Source organism: Saccostrea cucullata, unplaced genomic scaffold (assembly GCF_032062105.1).
Source record: "Saccostrea cucullata isolate Sc308-1 unplaced genomic scaffold, CSIRO_AGI_Scuc_v1 ctg291, whole genome shotgun sequence".
NCBI lineage: Eukaryota > Metazoa > Mollusca > Bivalvia > Ostreida > Ostreidae > Saccostrea > Saccostrea cuccullata.
The window spans coordinates 204829-231631 of NW_026928165.1; the positions used below are offsets into that span (position 1 = coordinate 204829).

General features: G+C 33.4%; 2 protein-coding genes across 2 annotated transcripts in view; one reads left to right on the forward strand and one right to left on the reverse strand.

Moving 5' to 3' along the window:
- Positions 1-6244, forward strand: part of LOC134276668 (probable G-protein coupled receptor CG31760) — a 49166-nt gene extending 42922 nt beyond the window's left edge. Inside the window, exons 11-14 of the mRNA XM_062758942.1 lie at positions 232-370; positions 955-1066; positions 2675-2878; positions 5706-6244. Coding sequence (XP_062614926.1) covers positions 232-370; positions 955-1066; positions 2675-2878; positions 5706-5915 — 665 coding nt within the window. The 3' untranslated portion in view covers positions 5916-6244. The remainder of the gene's footprint in view (positions 1-231; positions 371-954; positions 1067-2674; positions 2879-5705) is intronic.
- A 6305-nt stretch (positions 6245-12549) lies between these two features.
- On the reverse strand, positions 12550-26724 carry LOC134276670 (palmitoyltransferase ZDHHC3-like). Its single transcript, XM_062758944.1, has 7 exons — positions 26601-26724; positions 23616-23964; positions 23129-23253; positions 21868-21964; positions 21505-21586; positions 19334-19464; positions 12550-14885 (listed from the first exon to the last, which is right to left on the reverse strand). The coding sequence occupies exons 1-7, from the start codon at positions 26621-26623 to the stop codon at positions 14730-14732; spliced, it is 963 nt and encodes a 320-aa protein (XP_062614928.1). The 5' UTR covers positions 26624-26724; the 3' UTR covers positions 12550-14729.
- Between the last annotated feature and the right edge of the window lie 79 nt (positions 26725-26803).

Consider the following 26803-nt stretch of genomic DNA (forward strand, 5'->3'; position numbering starts at 1 on the left):
AATTCTAGCACTGTCTTATTTGTATTAATGCCGAAACATTTCAAAAGGAAACAACAATATATATCTTATCTAATATCTTTTCTATGATAATTGTTAAGAAATTATTCTTTGCTCCATAAGATTAATTATCCAACTAAGTGCTTTAGCCTTTTAGGAGAATTATGATTTAGTTGAACAGAATGCTGTTCAGCAAAGAATACAGAGTATTGTACATTTTTAACTGTCTTGCAGCGGAGTTACTTTTCCTTTTATGGGGTGTTCGATTGTGTATCGTGGTGAGAAAGGCACCGTCAGAGTTCAACGAGAGCAGATTCATCAGTTGGGCCATATACAACGAGACCCTGCTCTCACTATTTCTTAATGTTTCTATGTAAGGATTTGAGTCTTCTCTTAAACTCTAAAGATATTGCAGTGACTTTTTTTTAGAACTGCTATTTTGGATAAAATCTGTACTGACTGAAAACTTTTAAAAGTTTTAAAAGCTAACAAGATTAAAGTTTGTCTAAATGTATTTGATATTTAAGTTAAGTTCCTATAAAAAATTCATTAATTGATAAAAAAAATTCCAACTCTTCATTGTTTTGTATTAATTTTAAGAGGCAAAAAAGGAAATATTTTTATATGCAGCTGTTCCGCTGCTAGATTTCCATTTTAAATTGTAAATATGAGGATTTAAATATGAGGAGGAAGGAAAAATAACCATATTTTTAATATTTCTTACATCAATATAATTATGTAAGGCATATAGCTATCATATTTTAAATATGTCATTTAGGCAGAATCAAGACAAGAATTCCCCCATAGAATTAAAATTTGTTTCATTTTCATAAAAGTTGAATATTACATTTTTTTTGCGCAACAACTGGCAACATTGAGTGTTAATTTGCATTGTTCACATAGCATTTCTGTAAAATCCAAAGAAAAAAATGTACAATATAAAAATATTTTTTTTAGGATTTTTCTGCAGGATCCCTTTCCTGCCAACCCTGATTTAATGTATTTAGTCATCTTCATCCACACACAATTAACGACGACAGTCACTCTCACATTTTTGTTTGGGAGTAAGGTAAGACCAAAATTATGTTATTAATTTCGTCGAGATTAGTGTTTAATTAACTTCATATGTCGATATATCGATTACATTGTACACAGTAGACCATGCCTCTTCTCTTCTGCAATACGAATTTGTGTAAAAGAATGCAATGAAGAACGATGACTACTTTGTCTACCAAAAATTCCTGGAATTTTGTATACAAAATTTCGTATCCTAGTATTTTTAGCTCACCTGAGCCGAAGGCTCAAGTGAGCTTTTCTGATCAAAATGTGTCCGTTGTCTGTCGTCGTCGTCGTCGTTGTCGGCGTCGTCGGCGTCGGCGTAAACTTTTCACATTTTCATCTTCTTCTCAAGAACCACTGGGCCAATTTCAACCAAACTTGGCACAAAGTATCCTTGGGTGAAGGGGAAAAGTTTGTTCAAATGAAGGGCCATGCCCCCTTCCAAGGGGAGATAATTATGAATTTGTGAAAAATTTATGGCATTTTTAAAAAATCTTCTTCTCCAGAACCGCTGGGCCAGGAAAGATGAAACTCATGTGGAAGCATCCTCAGGTAGTGTAGATTCAAGTTTGTTCAAATCATGACCCCCCAGGGCAAGGGTGGGGCCAAAATGGCCGACCCAAGTTTTACATAGGAATATATAAGAAAAATCTTTAAAAATCTTCTTCTCCAGTACCACTGGGCCAGGAAAGATGAAACTCATGTGGAATCATCATCAGGTAGTGTGGATTCAAGTTTGTTCAAATCATGACCCCCGGGGCTAGGGTGGGGCCAAAATGGCCGACCCAAGTTTTACATAGGAATATATAGGAAAAATCTTCTTCTCCAGAACCACTGGACCAAGAAAGATGAAACTCATGTGTAATCATCCTCACGTAGTGTAGATTCAACTTTGTTCAAATCATGACCCCCGGGGCAAGGTTGGGGCCAAAATGGCCGACCCTAGTTTTTCATAGGAATACATTGGAAAAATCTTTTAAAAATTTCTTCTCAAGAACCACTTGGACAGGAAAGCTGAAACTCATGTTGAATCATCCTCTGGTAGTGAAGATTCAATTTTGTTCAAATCATGACCCCCAGGGCTAGGGTGGGGCCAAAATGGAGTTTTACATAGGGATATATAGGGAAACCTTTTAAAATCTTCTTTTCAAGTACTTCAAAGCTATGATTTGTGATATTAATAAATTCCTCAGGTAGTGTAGATTCTAGTTTGTTCAAATGATTAACGCCTGGAAAATTTCAAGCCTGATGTGCTCAGGTGAGCGCTGTGGCCCCTGGGCCTCTTGTTGCTGATAGCTTAAAAATTTTTGGATAAATTTGCAAATATTTTTAAAAATATCTTTGCAAAATTCTAAATTTTTTGAATTCTAAAAGTGCTTCCCATTTAAAAATATTTGAGCTTTATATATTAGTATCTTCAAACAGAAGTTTTACCATCTTTGTTGGCTCATTTAAGATATTTTATTGCATATAATTCTCATAAATCAAATAGAAAAAAATATTCAAGTTTATTGCATTTTATTATCTCCAGTATAATAATTTGTGCGTGTTCTATATATAAGAAATTTATATCTCTACAATTTTCTTTTTTATATGTTTATTCAAAAATATTTTTCAGATGTATCTAGTTTATAAATACAGAGAAAAAGGTGAAAGTAATGGTACTCATACTACCATGTTGAACAAAAGTTCCAAGTCAACGTTCAACGCCAAGCAATCGATAAACATGGGTAGTGCCCATTCCAATAATGTAAACTGCTACACATATACCGACAGACATGAAGACAATGAATGTGATAGTCTGCTGGAAAAAGATATACAAGTAAGTGAGGGACTGAGGGACATTTGTGCAGGCTTATTTTTATATTGCCTCTTGAACACTATAAACATATATCAAAAGATAAAAAATGTTCACTTTCGTGGTTTTAATTTCAATGCGATGACAACGTGTTCGAAGGTGCTATAATACAATGATAATGATGCCGTTATGTTCTAAATTTTGAATTTATTAAATGATTCGAAGGTGAAGCAACTTTTGCTATTGCTCATTCGCATTTTGTTTGCGTTTTCGCAGTGTACATAAATCATCAAGGTCACTGCGCACTATCTCATCGTCTTGTCATCGACATGACAACCTCAACATGTATATTGTGCCATCTTTCCCAAATGAAAAAAGGGGGAAACAAAATACTATAACAAACTACTAACAAAACACTGTTTTGAAAGTATTCCGATAGTATAGCAAATAACATGCAAATGAGCTAACAAAACACTATAACAAATTACTTTGAAAACACTCTAACAAACTACTTACTAAACACTCTAACAAACTACTTACAAAACACTGTGTTTTGACAGTATTCCAATAGCTAGTATAGCAATTAAATCACATGCAAATGAGGCTAACAAAACACTCTAACAAACTACTAACAAATCATAAGTAACATATCATCAATAAACCACTACATTTGTATTTTTAAAATCATAATTAACAAATCCACAAGTCTTTGAAAACATCTAAACACAGTCTCATTTTGAAACATATACAGTTCTTGTTTCACAGTATTTTGAATTCCAGGATTGACATTATTGTTCAGTAGACAATAGCGCACCATTCCAACATTTAAAAACACCAACTTGAAGTTCACTCTCTTATATCATTCTATGCAGTTACAGTCCTTTGGTTTAAGAGATATAATTCTCAAGTCATTGGCCACTTCTCCAATCACATACATTTTCACAGAATTTTCAAGTATTATAATTCATCACTTAATCCAATGCTTAAAACTGATCTAAGCTAGTATATGGATTAAAGGTCAATCTTAAAATAAATAACCCTATAAAAACAGGCCATATACACATCCACATTCACAGATTGAAGGTTAATAACTGTAGTCCAGTAAAAAAGAACTTTATGTCATGCAATAAATAAGTATATACCTCTTTTATATCCAGATTCATCCTGATTTTGCTTTTTCCAATCAGGGATCAAATATATATACTTACATTTTGCATGTCCTCACCAATCTCTTTGTTTCTCTCTGACCTAGTGCTGGTGGTTTGAAAATTGGCGCAAATACTAGTCTAACACAGGATGTAAATAGATAAGTTGTTCTTGGAAGCTTTTACTGCTCTTGGATAATTCAACCCTAAACATTTCTGTTAATCAAATGAAATGCTAACAAAATATTACTTTGATGCAGACATTCAGTGGCGTAGCATCGATTTTGAAAGTGGGGAGGGCCAGGCAGAGAAAAATTTTTTTTTACTTACCTGAAAAAGTTGACAAGCAAAACAAAAAACAAAAAAACAAAAAAAAACAAAAAGGGAAAAGTTGCCCGAAGTCGAAAATCCTATTTCGTGGGGGAGGGGGGGGGGGGGGGTAGTAAAACTTTTTTCAGTGTAACGAAATACTTTCAAAATGCAAGGCTTTGAATTAACATTTCATTCTGCAGAGTGACATTAGTGTAACGAAATACTTTCAAAATGAAACATTAAAGAAACAATAAAACACCAACATTGTAATGAAACATTTACAAAATACCATGCCACCCCAACCTGTGAAGTCTTCCATTGATATTTCGTTAAATGTAACACTTTCAAAACGTACCAAGAAAATATAAAAGTATGATTTGATAGGGTTTTGAAGATATTTTGCAAGTATTTTGTAAGATTTCTTTTCCATTTGGGTTCATATTCTTAAAAAGAAAGAAAATTGAGATACTCAGGGAAACGGTGTTATTTTTCAGTCTAAATATTAGGATTTCAGGAATTATTATTTTCGATTGACTCTGGCAGAATTGACTTCATATGAATTTTTGCGATAACAGATGTCAAAATAACAAACTGGAAAATATTAAATGAAGTAAACTTACAAACATTTATTATAAAATCTAAGTTATTTGTGTAGACCCCGTCCCATTTGACACTTCAAGGATTTCAATATTATGTAAAGAATTGACACTTTTTTGGAGACCACATGGACAGAAAGAAATAATAACATTCTATCATGATGGAAATATTGTGAAGGTATTTAATTATGTTTGTTCGTTTTGTTTACTGTCCCTTCGAGAATTTTTCACTGGTATTGATATACCACTAACTGCTGGAGTGGCGCAGTGGCTAGAGCTAGCGTCTGCTCTAGAGTCGCTGTGTAAGGAGTTGATACTTACGTTCATTGTGATACGTGGAGGCCGGTCCTTCGGATGAGACCATATAAACCGAGGTCCCATGTGACAGTTGATGCTGGCAAGAAAAAAAATCCCTCACTGCTCAATGGCCTGAGTGCCGAGTAGATGACAAAATTTACAGCTCTCCACCAGCAAGTGGTGGCGTCTCCATATGAGTGAAAAATTTATTCTCGAGAGGAACTTAAAACAAAAAACAAATAAACAAAAATTGCTGGTGGAGGGACTGCAAATTTAGATCTCTACTCGGCACCTATGGTCTTTGAAGGAGGGGTCTTTTACGTACCTGCTTTTACCGTGACATGGGAAGTCTTCTATTCTTTATCTGTGCATATACGAATAGAACTGTTGTCTTGTGGTTAACTGGTCTGCAATTTTGTATTCAATTATCATCCCAAATATTTATAGAAAATCACAAACAGAAATTTATACAAATAAGTTTGTGTTTTCTTTTTTTTACAGGAGGAATTTAGACGTCTTTACACTCAGTTAGAGACACTTAAACAGCGAAACATGAAGATAGGAAACCGTCACTTACAACACAAACTATCGGCCATGACGGAGGCGGCTCAGAAAGAATCTCCGAAATCCTCCCCCTCCTCCACACCTCTGTTGAATGGCAAACGAGTCATTATCAATCTGGACTTGTTCAAAGAGTCTTCGCCATTATGACGAAATTAATCCAATGGATGGTGGATTTAATTTCTTGTTCTATTAGTTCTTACTTTTTTCAATGTTCACAAGCGACACAATGTTATCGTTTCACTGTTTTCATCTTAAATTCTGTTTCAATTCACAAGAAAACCATACTTTTTCGCACAATTTTTTATGCCTTATATGATGTTTTTTTCGTTTTCACAGAAATTTTCATTCACGTTTTATTAATCTTATTTAAAGTGTTAGATAAAAACCATCTTAATTTTTATGTATTGTTTTAAAAGTTTTAAAAATGCCTGTGAACTGTATTTTCTGAATTTGCAATGTCTTTATCTGCTTTAAGTTTTTTTATTCAATGAAAGGTATCTTTTTCATAGTCGCTTTTTAGTATTGTACATGATTTTACTCTCATCTCATTGTTCGAGGTTTACATGAATCAGGGAAATGAATGTTAATTTTGAATTGTAATTAATTTACATGTTATAATAATGTTGTTCTTGCCAATCCAATCGAATGGTGCCATAAATGGCTAAAGTATTAAGTAATGCCTGCACATGTTTCTGACTGCACGTGATAATGGTTAATAGTTGTTGAATAATTTGGCAGAATTTGTGAAAAAAAACTGTAATTCTGTATACAGTACAGGGGCCAATATGCTTAAAATAGATTTCAAAAAATATTGAATGTGATGGGAAACATCGAACTACAATTTGGCTCTTTGTTTATGTATGAATTGGAGACTTTGTGTGAATGCCTATTGTCTCTGGATGTATGCTTTGTTAACAATGTTTTATCTATTGTGTATAGAATCAAAATGGAAGTGGAAATAAACTTGAATTGAAATCATTATTGTAAGGATTTTCTTCATATATGCAATCAAAATTATCAAACGTACGTATATACTGTACAAATATGATATTTCTCTCAGGTCAAAAAGTATTGTCAATTAATATTTTTGAAAAAAAGAGCGAGGACTTGAGCAAATATCGTTCATAGAGAAACTTTATAGATTGCAGTCTGTAAAGGGTTTTAATGATGTGATTGCCTTGGAGAATTTCAGTTAAAAATATTTGGCCGTTAAAGATCTTTCTGCAAAATTTATACACATTCACGAAAAATCTTTAACAGTAAACTGTAAAGATAAGGAACACGCAGTGCTCTATATCAGAATCCATTTAGGCGAACAAATAATTAGTTAAGTCAATATGAGCCTTTGAAAACAGATGTGGAATCAGCTACCATGGAAAGGTAATTAAAGTATTCCCCTACCGACCGGTCACGCCGGCCTTTTGGTTCTTGTCATGTCTGGGTAAACAAAAATTAAGCCCGAACACAATTCAGTGTGAAAATAATGGCTCAACAAGTTCTAAAAGATGTTAGTCAACAACGGGTCCAAAGAAAGACTGAACTGATTTTGCAAATAAGGTTATTGTTTTGAACACTGAATTTGATATGGGAAATGTTAACTTTAAAAGAGAATGTTTATATCATTGTATCATAACATTATTTGTTAATATTAATTTACAATTTCTCTTTTAGAAAGCGTTAGATTTAACATGTTTTTGCATATCGAATCAACTGGGAACATAACTCCAAGTAAAAACGGTATACTGTCACATAAATATGGGAAGTTAACAATAGAAAGCTTAACTTAAAGCTATCATGTTAATCATGAATTATAGTTGTCATTTTGCTATCGATGAGTTTATCTAGTAAAACTGTCAAATATGGATCAAATAGTGTATGTGTCTAGTGTCTTTTTTAGTTCATTGGGATACAATGTAGGAATGAAAATGAACATTGTGAAATTGATAAAACGTCTAAAATAGCTGAATTAAGTGATCTTTTTTTGTCATATAACTTATCTAAATAGGAAACTGATTTGGCAGACTGTGGTATTTTTTATTTCATGTTCGTGATATATTATAATCTTTCGAGTTGAAATATGAAGGGATGTACTATATTCATTGTTAATTGCAAAAGTGTCATTGATGTATTTGTTTCTAAATGTCAAGTTGAATCAAATTGATATTTAACAATTGAAACTAATTTTGTTAATGACCTTTCAAAACACCTTTCAGAAAATTTCCTATTTCTATGAAAGATAAAGTTTCCTGTGATATTATAATTAAAGCCTAGACTTCTATTAATCGTGAGGAATAGTTGTATAAAGTTGGTCGGACGTTTTGATTTTATTGATTTTTGAAAGAAATACGGTCTTTGAGATTCCATTTAGGATTTACACCACTTCTAGAATATGCTGTAGCACAGTTCGTCTGAAGTTTCTCCTTTACAACACAACTGATATTATTCTTCTGAGGAGTAAAGAAAGAATCTTGACCAATGGAACATTTGTTGTATCCGACAGTTTTTCTTTGACCAGATTTTTATAAAGTTTAGGAATCAATATTTACATTTTCAATGTCTTTGTCCGAGATAAAATTACAAATTGTAAATGTACTTTATTTCCACATCAATGTATTGGCGCGGTTCCAAAAAAACCACGTGGAGGGCGGAACAAACAGCTAGACAGAAGCAGGGCCTGGAGCACGTGGGTTGGCGGAATCAAAGCATAAAAATATAAGGAATAACTGTCAGATTTTTCAATTTCATGATGAATCGATTGGCTTGTGTGATAATTTTATGCCTTCGGCGTTTATGCAAATTATCACGCAACCCAATGGATTGATCACATCATGAAATCGAAATATAAAGTACTAACAGTATATTCACGCCACCTAAATTAACCTGCCCAGCATGACTATAGTTGTAAGAAGAAGAAGAATATGCACTGTACATGTATAAGCACTTCTTCTTGTGTTCTAAAAGGAACATAATCTCTTAGGAGGATTAATAGTTTGTTACAAATTTTGTATTTCTAGGAACTGTAGTTTTTTTTATATTTAAAAGTGTTGAAGCAATGGTCAGTGAATATTTGTAATAATCACAAGGTGTGGATTTCAATTTGAGGTACATGTATGGTACAAGATATGATATATAAAGATATTACATATGCATGTGCGCTTCATTTCACCGACATAAACAAGTCCACAAAAGGATCATTCACCTCTACATACATATCCATAAATGAACCAATGCTGCGTCACACCAAAGGAATGAGAAAAGTTTGAAATATAGTAGATGGAATATATGGAAATATACGAACAGTATTTAAGCTCAAAAGTCCATTAAACAACACAAAGTAGGAGCAAAACAACACGGACCTCTAAAACATCAGAGGTTGGATCAGAGGCCAGGGAGGAGTGAACATCCCATGCCGACAGGTCACACCCGCCGTGTGCTCCTTGTCAAGATCGGGAAATAACGGCCGGGAAATTCATGGACAAGTTAGTGTGTAAATAATGGCCTAACAAGTAGAATTCGAATGAAAAAGTCCAGTCAGCATTTGCCTTATTGGTAAATTGTATTCGCTGTAAAGGATATTGTGTCGACCATAGAACTTACGAAATGATGACTTTAAACGAAACTGTTTATATTCTTGTTTCATCAACTTCTATGTCAATAATTTACCTCGTTTACGAAATTTTTCATAGGCAAACCGTAGTCGTGATCATCGAATAAAATGAAAGATATAAACCCTGTATGCAGGTGATGCATAAGTAAAATAAGTTGAAAAACTTATTGGAAAGTAAAAATCATCCATGTTTCTCATAAAGCTTTGTTGTTAGATTACCATTGACGTCTTTTTCTTGTAAAATATCGAAATATTAAAGAGAAATATCAGACTCTGTGGTATCTTTAACTTCAAGCGCACGGGGATATATGTCGACAAATGAATAGAATTTGAAAGAACTATTGTTAATTGCAGCAAGAGTTTTCCAATGTTCACGTATATGCATAAGATTTTGAATAAATTCGGATATTATGTAGATATTGTTAATCAGAATATCTCTTTGATATCAACTTCAGAGTACTTGTGTGTACAACCTGCAAGTTTTTCAACAAAATAATTTTGCTAAAATATATGCATTCTATTTTTATTGAAAAAGAAGCCGTGTGTTAACATTTGAGCTTTTTCTCTGAAACCATTAACCAATTTTAACCAAATTTGATATACAGCATCTATGGACAAAAATTTATTTTATTGTGGAGAATGGCCAAAACCACTAAAATTAATGTATATAAACTGTTTGAAGAAAAATCTTACCAAAAGTTTTATACTGGTGTTGATTTTGATTATAAAAAAAATTCTTTGAAGTAAGTGTTATATATGAATTTTTCCAAAAGCATGGCCCCAGGGTCAGGGGTTCTGGTGTTAGGGCGGGGCTCTATTGATTATATAATGAAAATGCATTAATTCTTTGAAAATCTTCTTCTCTACTCCTGGGATTTAAACAAACTAACTAAGTACATAGTTATGATGAGCAAGAGTGCCTCTTCCAAAATTGTTAATTTTATGGCCCAAGGGTCAGGGGTTCTGGTGTAAGAGTAGGGGCTCTATTGATTATACAGTGAAATGCATTAATTCTTTGAAAATCTTCCTCTGTGCTCCAGGGTATTAAACAAACTAACTAAGTACATAGTTGTGATGAGCAAGAGTACCTCTTCCAAAACTGTTAATTTTATGGCCCCAGGGTCAGGGGTTCTGGTGTTAGGGCGGGGCTCTGTTGATTATATAGTGAAAATGCATTAATTCTTTGAAAATCTTCTTCTCTGCTCCTGGATATTGAATAAACTAACTAGTACATAGTTATGATGAGCAAGAGTGCCTCTTCCAAAATTTTGAATTTCATGGCTCCAGGGTCAGTGGTTCCTTTGGGGTGGGGTGCAGAACTGGTTATAAAGTGGAAGTGCATTTTCTCTTTTTTTTACTCTGATCTACCTCTGAGTATTAAGTAAATAGAGTAAGCATGCTAAGTTTATAATTATGATAAGCAATGGGGCCTCTTTCAAAATTGTAAATTTCATGGCCTCTGGTTTAAAACAGAACCAAATTCAATTGTTCGAAAGTTGTTACATGATACTCAGGTGACCTATAAGGCCCGTGGGCCTCTTGTTATTGAAAAGGTAGCTGAGAGTGATGTCAAAAAGTAAGGACTTTATTTTATTGTGGGAATGGTTGTATATAAAGTTGAAAAATCTTAAGTTTTATACTGTTGATTTTTGTAAAAAAAAAATTCTTGAAGTTCTTCTATATGAATTTTTAAGTATCCATATCTGATTTACATCACTTCTCGAATACATTGTTGCACAGTACTGCGGAAGTTTCTTCTTCCCTACTGTTTATACATTTGTGATACTTTACGGAAAAACTCACAATGTATCTTTGTCAGGATTTTTATGAAGTTTCGTAATTTATAAAATATATTTTCATTTATTTAGGAATTCAAACGATCTAATCTTATTTAAAAGCTGTGTCGGAGCCGACATTTCTCAAACCATATGTCTCTACTGACAATGGTTTTTAATACTGCAAAGAGTAAAAAAGATGCATTAGGCTATTGAACATTTTTTCTTAGTTGTACAAGTTTTGAATTCCATGTATTTAGCTAAATGTTTTCAATATACATTTAAAGTAAGTTTTCTTAACCTCAAACTAAACCTGGGAAAGGAGTATATGTAGCATTTTGAAAGAGCTATTGGTACTTTTAGTCAATAACTGGAATTTTATGTCCTGTTGCAATTTAGTGTAAATGTGTACCATGGAGTTAAGCTCAGAAACAATATCACATATTTTTTTTCATTTTTAATACAGCCTTAACTATAAGGCATATACGTTTATCAAAATCCCATTAGTGTAATTTTGAAGTTTACTATTGTTTGAAGTTTTATGAACAGGACCACAACTGTGGGACACAATACATTCCACTTAAGTTTTTGTCAGACAGCAAGACAGATGGTGTGATGACTCTAACTTCCCATACTAGGTACGTGAATGTAGCAAGATATCTTTATCACCTCTATATTGGGTTTATGTCTCCACGTTGATTCGATACGCAAGAGCATGCTCTACATTGTATGTAAGAATAATTTCTAAAACGAAGCAAGTTATTGACAAACAAGTAAAAAAATAAAAGAATATCAAAAATCTCGTTAAAAGTCATCATTTGCCAGGTTCTATGGTCGTCATGATGACTTTGGCAGCAAATACAAGCCATCATTTAGTCATACGCTGATTGATGTTTTTCATACTAATTGTTAGGCCGATTTTACACATAGCATTTTCCATTACCATTTGCACAATCACATGGAGCAAAAGGTGGGTGTGACTGGTTAACAGGATATGTTTACTTCTCAATGGCACCTGATTTCACCTCTGGTGTTTATAAACGTCCATGTTCACTCTGTTTCCGATTTGTAATTGTTTTAAAATTGATTTGATTGATTGTACGTTTTTAAGAGCCGGTGTGAGCAGTGAAAGATTTTTATCGTGCCAAAACCTGCTGTCATACAGCATCTCAGTTTTAAGGTCTCATCCAATTGACCCATAACATTAACTTCAATGTGCTGAGCGCTTGGCAAAGAAATAGTTGCTACCCATTTCTGTCAGTCACGTCCAAAAAACGAGCCCAAAACTTTCTGAACATTTACCATTTAAATGCTCTTTTGAACTTGATTTCCATACTTTTTTATTGTCACTTTCCAAACATCTACCCTCATAAGAACATTAAAAAGAAAATTCAAGCTGTTAAATAGTCCTTATTTATATTCAATAAATTAACAATACATCATCACATCAACTTCAACGTATCAACAGAGACAGCAGTTTTTTTCTATATAAAAGGAACCATTCGAGACACACATTACTTCTTACGTAAGATGTGTGCAACACAATAAACAAATGATTTTATACATTATTATATCTGTATTTATATTTGATAGTCTCTAGCTCAGATCAGTTTATATTTTTTTCTTTATTCTCCTCAAAACACCATTAATCCAGTTAAGCAAACAAAACATAGAATTAATATCAACTTATGTTAATAAAGAAAACCAAGTATTAGTAAAAAATCCAACCCAGATCACATTACACTTAACTACGACATTTTAAACCTACAATGTGCTTTTGGTATATTACAAAGGAAATGTGTTCATTATACAACTCATCACAACATCAGATTTCGAAAAAGTGTAACTTGATTTAACATTGGATAGTGTTGATCTGCATAGATCTGCTATGTTCCTCATATATCACTTCTTTTGTCCTTCCATTGTTAAGTAAAATTGATTAAGTACATGTAAATATGGAATATAGTAATACATATCATACAGAGCTAAATGTGTGTGCGTATCAAGATCAGTAACCAGTACTTGAAGAAAAGCACTACTTGAATTAATAAACTTAATGAGCAAGACCAGTGCTTTTAAAATATACTTTAGCAGTTTAAACATTTTGCCCCCATTTTTCTTTCAATTTTCAATGCAAAATATTCAAAGATCAAATACATTCTACATACTATTTGAATTCATATTTTAAGTAAAATTGATTTAATTATTTACAGGGAAAATAACAAAATCTCATTTTTTTTTTCAAGAAAAGTAATAAAAGCACCAGTTATGAATTTTTCTAATTGAAATCTTATAAACCACTGTGTTTTAGCATTTATAAAACTTCACTAAAACACGCTTTGATATAATGAAATGCCAAGGATAACTCTAGTAATATAGCTTTTAAATTCTTTAAGTTCATAACAAGTAATAAAGCTACAGTGAAAGAAAACACTTCACTTTAAGTGTCAATTATTAAAAATGTATAAACTTTGCTATTTAATTACCATGTTTTACTGTAAAAGAAAATCTCAATACTTCATACACTTGTCCAGTATTTGTTCTTTTAACTTCAATTGTAATATTCACATACAAATAGTATTAAATTTTGACATTCAGTGACATATCACAGAGCACTTCTAATTTCATGGCAATAAACTTTTGTTTCCTAAGGTAAAATTAAAGGAACTTCGTAAGGGAGGGGTGTACTTTTATGGGGTTCAATTATCTATGTTTTATAAGACAGGTTTTCAGACTTCAAATAACATTAGAATCAGTTTAAGACATAAGTAACAAAAAATTGTTGTACAAAAAAAAATCAATTCCAACAATATTTTGAGACTTGTTCAAATTGAGTATTAAGAGTTCCTGTTCCTGGCTGAGGAGCAGATATCCTTAACTGACAGAAAAAATTGTAGCCACCTTTGTTGATTATATCATGGTGATTATAAAACGTTTGTTGTAAAGAAAAAGTAACTAAATGTGCATATCATATTTAATACTGCATCAATATGGTTAAAATGAGATTTTTTTAACTACTGTGAAATAATTTAATACATGTACATGGGGGTCAGTCAGGAACATAATTTTACTTCTTTGTGGGAATGTAATTCCTTGGTTAACTTGTATATTCAAAAGATTTTTATTTTATGTTTATTCATGGGGGTGTAATTTTGTGAGTACAAGGTATAAGGATGACCATTAAATCCTGTGAAACTGACCCACCATGAATAATAATGATTTCACAGTAATCAGGCACAATTTTTTTTTTGCTACTGTAAAACTGTATCTACGATTTCATGTCCCTCTGTCTCAACCTGCATAAAAACCTTACAGAATTTAAAAATAATATGTAGCATACAAATACTGCATCAGCATTCAAAATGAAAAAGTAAAGTTCTGGGTGATAATTTACATAAAAACAAGATTATTCTGGAATATTTCATTTAGAGTCAATGTGGTATATAGGTATACATCTAATATGGCAACATAAATATAACCATAACAATAAAAAATACAAAAATATAAAAAATAAAATAGGACATAGAAAACATATTTTTGTAGATTATCTTGATCAATTTGATATGCCCCCTCCTTGAGTTAAACACAGTGCAGGTGAGGTGTGGAATATGCAAACTTGGGTGTGCTAAAGGGAGAAAACCATTTCCATGTAAAGGGGTGTCCAAAAGTGGCCTTCAGGCTTAGCCAATAGCCTTTTTTCTGATGAGATGCCTCGTTTTTTATACTTTCAATTCCCTGGAAAGAAAAAGTGATAAAAGGCATTAACAGCTATGTCTAGTGATGTTAAATGGGGGTAAACTGAAATATTAGCAAATCTCAGATAAAACCCATGTGTCCATAATTGCATCAATATGTCCATCAAGAAGAAAATTTGCTGAAGGATATTTCAAAATGATCAATAAATCTGACCTTAATAGGAAAGGTCAAGTCAATACTTGAAAGAAATTATAGACAAGCTTGTTTTTTTTAAGCTGCAGATTTGTACTGCAGTGTATATTTCCATATAGTTTTTAAAAACTGCCATCTCAACATATTACTATCCGTGTGTTCTTAATTTATGTGAGTACTTATCTTCAGGAATGGCTCCTTAACTTCAAATCTTGAGAACAATCATTAGTGAGTGGACAGTTCATCAAGAGATCTTACATGGATTTTAGAACCATAATGATGAAGGCAAGTAATTTTATTTTGTATTTCTCGTAAGATTATGCAATAATTATTCCTCCCTTGTATTTAGGAATTCTAAAGTATTCTTTCACTAGAGCTAAAATGCTGAGGTAAAATACTGCAGAATAACATTAAGTAACTTGTTTGCACTACAATATAATGGGTCATGTCCTTGAAACAATTTCTTAACACACAGGCTGCAGGGAAAAAGCAATGAAATTTGATGAATACAATATTTACACACTTCCCATGAACAAGGATAAAAATCTTTTTTGGATTAGTGAAAATTGATCGTTTTTAGTTCACCAAGTGAAATTCAATAAATCTTCTTCTAGTGTTTAAATTATCTATAAATTAATAGTAAAAATATTACTCTTTTTGAATTTTGGCAAACGATATATTTGTCATAAAGGTAGAAAATTAAATCCTAATTCCTGTGAACTCCTATACAATTCATTGTCTATCATAAACACGCCTGCTAATCGATCAATTGCACAACCAGCAGTTGTGTATAACAATCAAAAAGATCGATTTCCGGTTGTGCATTTGATAATAATTTAGTACACAGGTAGTAAATGGACCCCCCCAGGCAATAAAATTTTTATTAAAATATAAGAATGTGATTCCATGAGCAATTTATTTTTCTTTAATTTTACACTCTCATAAAATGCAGTGATTGTCGATTAGCGACGATATTTGTTTTGAAGCAATAAAGCGAAAATAAATGGAAAATAGTATTCACCGACTAAAATTCGTTTTAATCTCAACTAACCTGGAAAATTCAATGTCCACCATGAGTATGCTACAAGTGCATCCTATCCACCAAAATTGGGACTTCGATATGTGTATAATTTGGCAAATATTCGTAGAAAATAACATTGCTTATGCATGCAATAATTCAGTTGTGAAAGAGATCTCGGGTTATGCATGAGATGAAGGACAAAAAGTTTCAAACTGTATGAATAAGATTAAACAGTATATAATTATAAAGTAGTTTTGCAAAATTTAAAAAATAAAATTATAGGATTTTCTTGCAAATAAGTTGAATTTGTGAGAAAAAAAAAGATATATAAGATAAGTAAACTGTTGAAGTAGATCTGTTAGGGGATGGGATTAAAGTTTCAGTTACAATCAATATAATTACAAAAAAAATTATGTGTGTATTATTTAGATGATAAATTTTGTGTGAATTATCCAATGCATCTTTAATATGGCTATTCCGTATGCAAAAAAAAAAAAACAAAAAAAAAAAACCCAACATATATATATATCGACTTCTTTCAGTACGAAATTGTTTTAACTCAAACATACCTTACCTTTATTTGACGGTACTGCAACAAAAGTGGAGGGAAAGACCGAATTTTTCATACTTTCATTTCATATATATTTTGTAGTAAAAAGTATGTTTTGAAAAAATAAGAGGCAGGCTCTCGATGATATGTGTTTGCCATGGGGTAAGTATTTCTGGTGTTTTGAATCTCGGTATCCTGAATTAAATTTCGAGATGGAAAAATAAGATTAAACACCACATTACAGGTGCTTGTGAAACAGGACACCCCCCCCCCCCCCTATATTCACCCCCAAAACTTGTTGGACACTTTTTTTTCTCACAAATAATATTAATTACATTTATTCATCATGTATACCATAGGGGAAAACTTTTTAAAAAAAAAATAATCGTTCAATAAAAAATACCACTATTAAACATTACAAATAAAATTGATGCAAAGCATCAAATCGGTCGCAAAGTTTATAATTTCAAAAATTACTAGTACTTTCTTAATTTCAAAACCATCAATGAGTCATCAATGAATCAACAAAAAAAAGTCAATGATGAAAGATAAGAATGTATGAATGAAGATGTAGACCTCTCAAGATGAACCACATGCTGAAACCCAGCATGGATCTTTGTCTGACACGTGATAATACCCATGGTTTCTGCAGAATAGGCTACTCAAGGCGCGTAGTATGATGGAAAAAATGTAAAAAAAAAAAAAAATCTTTGCTGTCACATCTGTAGCACATTCAAAACAATTTTTACTACAGTGTTGTTGAAAAACTTTTTATTCACCTTGCAACTTTTACCACTTCATTATTATCCGGATAATCATGATGATTTCCTTTCATATCTTGAACACTCCCTGGTTGGGGAGTACCTATTGTACAAACTCTTTCTATATAACCATATATTATTAATTATCCAATTAGAAATGACAATGAAATTGAAACAACAACCATAAACGCTCAGTTTAAAGCAAGTTTTTAAAATTAAGATTAGTTTACAGAACTATTGAAAAATAACGTTTCATTCCTTATAAAAGAGATCGGCCGCTGCTGCTGAAAAAGTCTAAATGTGATTGCAAAAATGACTGAACATCATTGGCGGATATAGAAGGTTTGTATTTGACCCCCCCCCCCCCACCTTAATTTTTGCAGAGAGAGTTATGTAACATGGATATTTAATTACGTCTAATATTTTGAAAAAAAGATTTCGAATAAAATAAATACACTGTACATGTTGTTCAATCTCTGTTTTCTGATCGCTATAAATAAGTTTTTTAATATGCTTTCCTCCGAGTACCGTCACAATCCCAGCCCTGGGTGGACTACCAACACGTCCTATGCAAGGTTTCACTTGGAAACCATTGGAAGATCCCAGCGAATTATAGCTACATGTATATCTACTGCTTGCTTGTTTGTGTTTTTGTTTTATTTGTTTGTTTGTTTGTTTTTGGCTTGTCAAAGTCCCCCATAGAACTGTTGAAAACTCAGTGTTGCCAGGTTTGAAGTGCCTATATGCATAAGTGTTGGACACCTGGACACCCCCCTTTTTTCAAAAATTGCTGGATCTGCCACTGCAACGTCTTCATATTATAGCCAATATTTAAAATTTTATAATTACCAAAAATATAATAGTATAAGAGGTGTATTATGGAGATTGCGTAATACTTTCGTAACTTTTTATAACCCGAGATCTCTCACAACTGAATTATCGCATGCATAAGCAATGTTATTTTCTACGAATATTTGTCAAATTATACAATATCGAAGTCCCAATTTTGGTGGATAGGATGCACTTGTAGCATACTCATGGTGGACATTGAATTTTCAAGGTTAGTTGAGATGAAAACGAATTTTAGTCGGCGAATACTATTTTCAATAAGCGTTTTCGCTCTACCAGCCCTTGCTTCAAATCAAATATCGTCACTAATCGACAATCATTGCAATTTATGTCTTATGAGAGTGTAAAATTAAAGAAAAATAAATTACTCATGGAATCACATTCTTATATTTTAATAAAAATATCAAATATTGTAATCGGGTCCATTTACTACCTGTGTACTGGAATTATTCGCATCTAATGCACAACCGGAAATCGATCTCTTTTGATTGTTATACACAACTGCTGGTTGTGCAATTGATCGATTAGCAGGCGTGATAAAACTCAAAATTAAATTGAATCAGTCAAAAATGATCAGTCTCATCCAAAAACTTAGACCTAAGACTATAAGAATTTATTTTGACATCTATCCCCCCCCCAAAAAAATAATAAGAGGCCCATGGGCATTTATGGTTACCTGAGTTTATCACAAACCTTTAAGAATCCATAAATGTTCAAAATAAAACTGAAAATAAACGGATACTAGATGAAGATATGTTGCCCTAAAGCAAGACAAATATGTTGCCCTAAAGTAAGACAAATATGATGTCAGAGGTCAATAAAATGTCTAGTATTCAGTAACTTTTTTTAATCATGTTAGTTTCAACAACACCCCTATATGTGATGAAAAACATTCCTGCATTTTCCCCTATATGAACAATACATGTATTCAGTAAAAAATACTAAATACCACCCTAAGACTAGAATTTATGATACAGAGGCCAAGAAGTTCACGATTTTTGGAACAGGCACCACTTTCAAATTCTTTCAAGTGAAATCATTCAATGGAAAGATGCAATTGTAAGATGATGTTTTACAAGTATACATTTGTTACAACCAGTTTTAGGAATCTTACCGTTTCATCCGAACAAATGGCTGACACCTGTGTACCACACATTATGGCTGTGAAGATTCCAAACAGCAGAGCTTCAAAAATGAGGAATATAAGAAAAACTGTTGTAGCTGGTGGTGAAACTCCTGAGCATGCTGAAAATTAAAAAAAATATATATTTTCTCAAGTCACTTTTATGTCTCCTACTTTGTCTCCTGAATTAAATACATTTCTGCTATTCTCAACTTCAATTCTACACCTAAATTTCAATTTAAAAATGATTAACAAGAGGCCCAGGGGCCACAGACGGACTGAGCACATCGGCTAGAAGAAAGCACATATCAGATCAGAACTGAAAGTTTACTCAGGTGGCTTAAAAATTTTTAACAAACTAGAATCTACACTACCAGAGGATGATTCCATTTAAATAGAAAAATATCAGTGATCATGGCTTTGAAGTACTTGAAAAGAAGATTTTAAAAGGTTTCCCTTACCTATATATCCCTATGTAAAACTTTGGTCGGCCATTTTGGCCCCACCCTAGCCCCAGGGGTCATGATTTGAACAAAATTGAATCTACACTACCTGAGGATGATTCCACATGGGTTTCATCTTTCCTGGCCCCGTGGTTCTTGAGAAAAAGATTTTTAAAAGATTTTTCCTATATATTCCTATGTAAAACTTTGGTCGGCCATTTTGGCCCAACCCTAGCCCCGGGGTCATGATTTGAACAAATTTGAATCTACACTACCTGGGGATGATTCCACGTGAGTTTCATCTTTCCTGGCCCAGTGGTTCTTGAGAAAAAGATTTTTAAAGATTTTTCCTATATAATATTCCTGTGTAAAACTCTGGTCGGCCATTTTGGCCCCACCAAGCCCCGGGGGTCATGATTTGAATAAACTTGAATCTACACTACCTGGGGATGATTCCACATGAGTTTCATCTTTCCTGGCCCAGTGGTTCTTGAGAAGAAGATTTTTAAAGATTTTTCCTATATATTCCTATGTAAAACTTTGGTTGGCCATTTTGGCCCCACCCTAGCCCCAGGGGTCATGATTTGAACAAACTTGAATCTACACTACCTGAGGATGATTTCACATGAGTTTCATCTTTCCTGTCCCAGTGGTTCTTGAGAAAAAGATTTTTTAAAGATTTTTCCTATATATTCCTATGTAAAACTTTGGTCGGCCATTTTGGCCCCACCCTAGCCCCGGGGTCATGATTTGAACAAATTTGAATCTACACTACCTGGGGATGATTCCACATGAGTTTCATCTTTCCTGGCCCAGTGGTTGTTGAGAAGAAGATTTTTAAAGATTTTTCCTATATAATATTCCTAGGTAAAACTTTGGTCGGCCATTTTGGCCCCACCCTAGCCGCAGGGGTAATGATTTGAACAAACTTGAATCTACACTACCTGGGGATGATTCCACATGAGTTTCATCTTTCCTGGCCCCCCACCCTAGCCCCAGGGGTCATGATTTGAACAAATTTGAATCTACACTACCTGGGGATGATTCCACATGAGTTTCATCTTTCCTGGCCCAGTGGTTTTTGAGAAGAAGATTTTTAAAGATTTTTCCTATATATTCCTATGTAAAACTTTGATCGGCCATTTTGGCCCCACCCTACCCCCGGGGGTCATGATTTGAATAAACTTGAATCTACACTACCTGAGGATGATTCCACATGAGTTTCATCTTTCCTGTCCCAGTGGTTCTTGAGAAAAAGATTTTTAAAGATTTTTCCTATATGTAAAACTTTGGTCGGCTATTTTGGCCCCACCCTAGCCCCAGGGGTCATGATTTGAACAAACTTGAATCTACACTACCTGGGGATGATTCCACATGAGTTTCATCTTTCCTGGCCCAGTGGTTCTTGTGAAGAAGATTTTTTTAAAAATGCCATTAATTTTTCTCTAATTCATAATTATCTCCCCTTGGAAAATGGCGTGGCCCTTCATTTGAACAAATTTGAATCCCCTTTACCCAAGGATACTTTGTAGCAAGTTTGGTTGAAATTGGCCCAGTGGTTCTTGAGAAGAAGATGAAAATGTGAAAAGTTTACGACAACGACTACGACAATGACAACGACAGACAACGGACAAATTTTGATCAGAAAAGCTCACTTGAGCCTTCGGCTCAGGTGAGCTAAAAATGTAATTAATTATATGAAGTATGTTTTCTACTTACTTTTCCACTCTCTTCCAACACAGGTTATAAAATGGTGAATGGACATATACAGGGCATGACATGATATAATACATATATACATCTGAAAAGAAAAAAAAACAAACACCTTTTTACACAAATAATTTTTTGGTTGAAAGGGTGGGGATGAGGGTTCTCTTCTCTTATGTTGATTATCAATTCTCTATAGTCCAGGTTCCCAAATTTATATCTCGATAATATTTAGAATAAAGCACTGCAATACAATTGCCAACAAGTCTCCTTTTTTTCAACATGTTCTCTCATGCATCGTGGAAAGGTAAAGTACAAATTTCTGCACTTTGAAAATAAAGTAAAAGATATACTAATTTTTTTTTAAAAACTCACTGTGAATAAAACAAAGAATTTTTGGTTGCTTTCCCCGACACAGTTATTGACCCAGGGACAGTGATGATCCATCTTCTTCACACATCTTTGGCATACACTGAAAATTGAGGAATAAGTTAATGTAATCTGCTTAAAAGTATGCACACAGATTCCAATACTACTGACACTTAATTATCGCTTATGGAAAGCTCTGTTCAGTCTTAATGACTAACTGATCACGTACTTACCGGTATATTTGCAAATCCAATGCAAATGAATTTCAGATATGGGGTACTAAATATACAGTATATATCATTATACCAGTAAGATGAACATTAAGTAAAATTCATTTTCTTTTCACTATGTGACATAGCTATAATGTACATTATTTTCCATCATGCAGGGATAGACATTAACTTTTATATTCACTTGTCCTTCGGGCAAGTGAACAGTCAACTACAATTTTGACTTGTCCAAATGCTAAACTTGGTTGCCCAAAATTTTTAAAGAAGAAAATACCAGTAACTGTATCTCAGTTTGTTGTCATAAATATTAAAGAGTGACAAATTAATTTCCATTTGGAAGTTAACTGCCGGAAAAAAAATGTGATATGACGGTGATGCTACATTTTGTAAATATATAAACCACTTTCCTTTCATTTACTATCCTGAAAACACACAGAGTACTGCAGGAATATCATTTTCTTATTATTTTTCCCCCTGAAAATTTAATTTTTTTCCTGGGCTAAAAAATTGAGGTCATGCTAAAAAGAAGAGTTGCCATGTTTTGAATCAAGATACATCGTACACGGAGAATAACTGCTGTTTTTTCATATTCTGAAAGTGAGTTAATAAACTATTCTGTAATATCTATTTTATAATAAGATTGTAACGTATGTAAGTTGTCAGACAGATAATGTATTTTTGTAAACTATGAAAGTCATATAGTAAAGGTTCAATTAACTTCACATTGTCACCAATCTTTCTGAATAAATCACCCTTGTTTAAAATATATATATGCATGTATTACAGCAATTATCATCTTTTGAATGTCAAAACAATGTCCCATTTTTGGCGGAAATCAAGTGTTTAATTTATTGTGTTGTTTATAAACTTATATAAGATTAAAAAAACAGAAATAAAAAAAATCAAGGCGGGGTATCAGACAAGTACATTGATAGTTTCACTTGCCCGAAATATTTTTATTATGGCCTAATGTACATTATTTTCCATCATGCAATGAATTTTGTTCCTTTTTTCTTTGCTTATAATATTAAACTCACCTGCAATGATGAGCTCTGTCTGGTTTTATGGAGACACATTTGGGACACTTAAATACAACCTGCCCATCAGCTAAACCCATCCTCTTTATATTTTCTTGAGTTGCATTTCCTTTTGGCACGGCACCCTAACAACACAAATTTTCCAATAATTATATCTCATACAAAAGATGAGAGTAAAATTAAAATGCCATTGAATTAACAAAAACAACTGCAGGCTATACTTCATATACATGCATTTTACATATTCTAGAAGACATGTTTACATCTTAATCAAGCCTGATGTAACTAAGATTTTTTTTAATGGATGCAAGGAAGCATTTATCTGTTTATCTGTACTCATATGTCTACATCAATTTTTTTCCCAGCACATGTACATTGATTTGTTATGTAACCTTAATTAAAATCATCAAAAAATAAATGTTCTGCAATGTTTAAAAAAAAGAAGTAAAATTGGCATTTCTTATCTAAAGAATAAAAAAAGACTTACAGGATCTGTTAACATACATCTCAGATGAGAAGCAACAGCCAAAAAGGAAAAAAATTGGAATATGATGCCATTAACCAAACTCCAGGTTGTATTAGGATTGTGGAGCAGCATGACAAAGTTGACAACATAAAGTGCATAAAGGACGAGCAGCCAGGTGAAAATGGCACACACCCATCCACAAATGTCCTTAACACACCACAAATGTGGGCTGGTCATAAGCCATGCCAGACCCAGCTTTCTACATAAGGGCCCCAAATCTATAGTGGTCACTCCATCTTCCACTGGACCTTTGTGTCGTGACTTCAGCGTCTTAATGATAGGTCCTTTTTGTTCCTCTTCATCAGGCCTACTAAAAAAAAGAAAAAAATATTGATCAATTTGAAAAAAATGAGCAGTTGCGGGAGCCAGTCAAAGCGCTCCCTAATAAAAATCCCTGTCAAAGCATCCCCTAATTTTTGTCAAAGCAGTCCCCTGATTTTGGTCAAAGCGCCCCCTAAAATATTTTTATAGAAAAAATACCGCCCCCAAATATTGGTCAAAGTGTCCCCTGATTTTAGTCAAAGCGCCCCCTGATTTTGGTCAAAGCGCCCCTAACATATTTTTATAGAAAAAATATCTTTATTTAAACAAATCCTTACTGTCCCCAAGAAATGGTCAAAGCATCAAATAGTTTTGGTCAAAGCGCCCCTATAGAATTTTTTCAGGTAACTGCCAAACAATGATAATATTATAAATACAAAACAGTTTTATTCCGTAACATGTTTGTAAAAATATATTAGGGGGCGCCTTGACCAAAACCTGGGGACACTTTGACCAAAATAGGGGACGTTTTGACCATTGCTTACGGACGGTTCCCAGACGATTTTTTCTAAGAAAAAAAATGTAAGGGGGCGCTTTGACCAAAATCAGGGCCGGGGCACACTGACTAAAATCAGGGGACGCTTTGACCAATATTTGGTGGCGGTTTGGGGGGATTTTACTGTAAAATTCTATAAGGGGCGCTTTGACCAAAATCAGGGGATGCTTGACCAAAATCATGGGACGCTTTGACCTGGACGGTTTTATTAGGGGGCGCTTAAAGCCTTTGACTGGATTTCGCAGTTGCCATTATCAAGACTCCCATTTTGCATAGGTCTATAACTATAAGATAACTAGTGCTAATTGTAACGGGGACCGTTACAGATGTTCCCCAAACGCTCCCCATCTCCCTTTTGGTGCCATATTCCCTGTTAGCTTCATTTAATAAGACAAACTTTATGCATTTGAGACTTTAACAACGTTTACCCAGAAGGGTACCAAGTTCATTCAAATTTTAGCATTGCACGCGTGCGCATATGAATGTACGTGCGTAATGACCATATCATCTTGTCTACACTATCTATATACTTTAAATATTAATATACTAAATATTAAAGTATTTAATCAAAAGTATTAAAAAATAGGCTCATTCAAGTGTATTTTTGGTTTTTTCATTTCACGTGCACGCACGTGCATACATGAGCATGGTAATATACTCTTGTAGAAGTCAATTACATCTATCTATGTGAAAAATCCCACCCCGTTTTGTTGAAAACCAAGGGAGTTCTAGTTGATTAAAGTTTCAGCCAATCAGATTGCAGCGTACGTTCACGCACGTGTTTTGATGTGCATGGTGATCATACCTTCTTGTAGAAGTCCATTATATCTATCAATGTTCCAAATCTCATCCTGTTTGTTTGAAAATTAAAGGAGTTATAGCTATTTAAAGTTTCAGCCAATCAGATTGCAGCGCACGTACACGCACGTGTATGGATGTGCATGTTGACCATACCTTCTTGTAGAAGTCTATTATATCTATCTATGTTCCAAATCCCATCCTGTTTGGTTGAAAACCAAGGGAGTTACAGCTATTTAAAGTTTCAGCCAATCAGATTGCAGCACACGTGCATGCACGTGTTTTCTTGATAATTGCTATATATCATGTTGTAGGATATCCTAATGCATGGCTATGTTCAAAATTTCAAAGGATTTCATCAAAAACCAAGAAAGATATTGAGACTTTAGTTTCAGCCAATCAGAGCGAAGCGCACGTGCATGCGCGTGAGATCTTGCTATTTTGCCCATGTCATATTGTCTATGCTACTACTATATCCTTATATTATGAGTTTCAAAGCATTTCATCAAAACAGTGAAGATTTACGTCTATATCAATTAAATCGGTCATTTCACGTGTTTCTCGTGCGCGCTCTTGCAAGCACGTGCACACAAAATGGCATGTTGACAATGTCATCTTATCTACATTTATAATATGTCTACATATTCTAAATAACAAAGCATTACATCGAAAAATGTAAAAGTTACGGCAATTTCAAGTATATTGGTCATTTCACGTGTTGCACGTGCGCGCTCTTGCAAGCACCCACACACACACATGACCTTCGTTACCACGCAAATCTACGTAACATGCCTACTTACCCTAAAAAGGTTTCCCCTTAATCGGATGTGTACTTTACAAGATCATTCGCGGACAAAATTTTCCCGAGAAGAAAAATAATAATAATAAGAAACCGAGTAAAAACAATATGTTCCCAAACTCCGTTTGGGGAACATAATTAGGTATATATGTAGAAGAAACACAAGCACTTGTGAGTATATTTTATAAAGAACAGTGCTGATCAGCTGCTGATATGCCACTCATATGTCCAAATGGACTGAATATCAGAATATTTCGAAATGTTATCAGTTGTTATATCTAAAAACTATTTGCATTTTTGTTAAATTTTATCTTTTTTTTATTAAGCAGAAACATGAAACTGACATGTCTACTGATTTTTTTTTAAATTTAATCTTTGTGTTCCAAGAAATGCTTGGAAAATGTTTAAGAGTCTTCGAGTAATAGATCCGTCGCCTTGTCGGATAGGCCCTACAGATTCGAGAAAATTCTGACATTTGCTTTGATACGTTGATCTGTTTGCAGCAAATAGTAAGTAAGAAAATTGCACTTACTTGTACTGATCTTCGTCATTCATAATCGTCTTTGATATATGAACCAAATAATCTAAATGATGTTTAGCAACAAGGTTTGGGATCAACACAATATTTCATTTCCACCATCTCCTTCGATAAAAATTACAAAGAATCCACAATATTTTGTTCGGATAAAAATGGAAAATTAACCACACTGCATGAAAATTTCAAATATTTCTGTG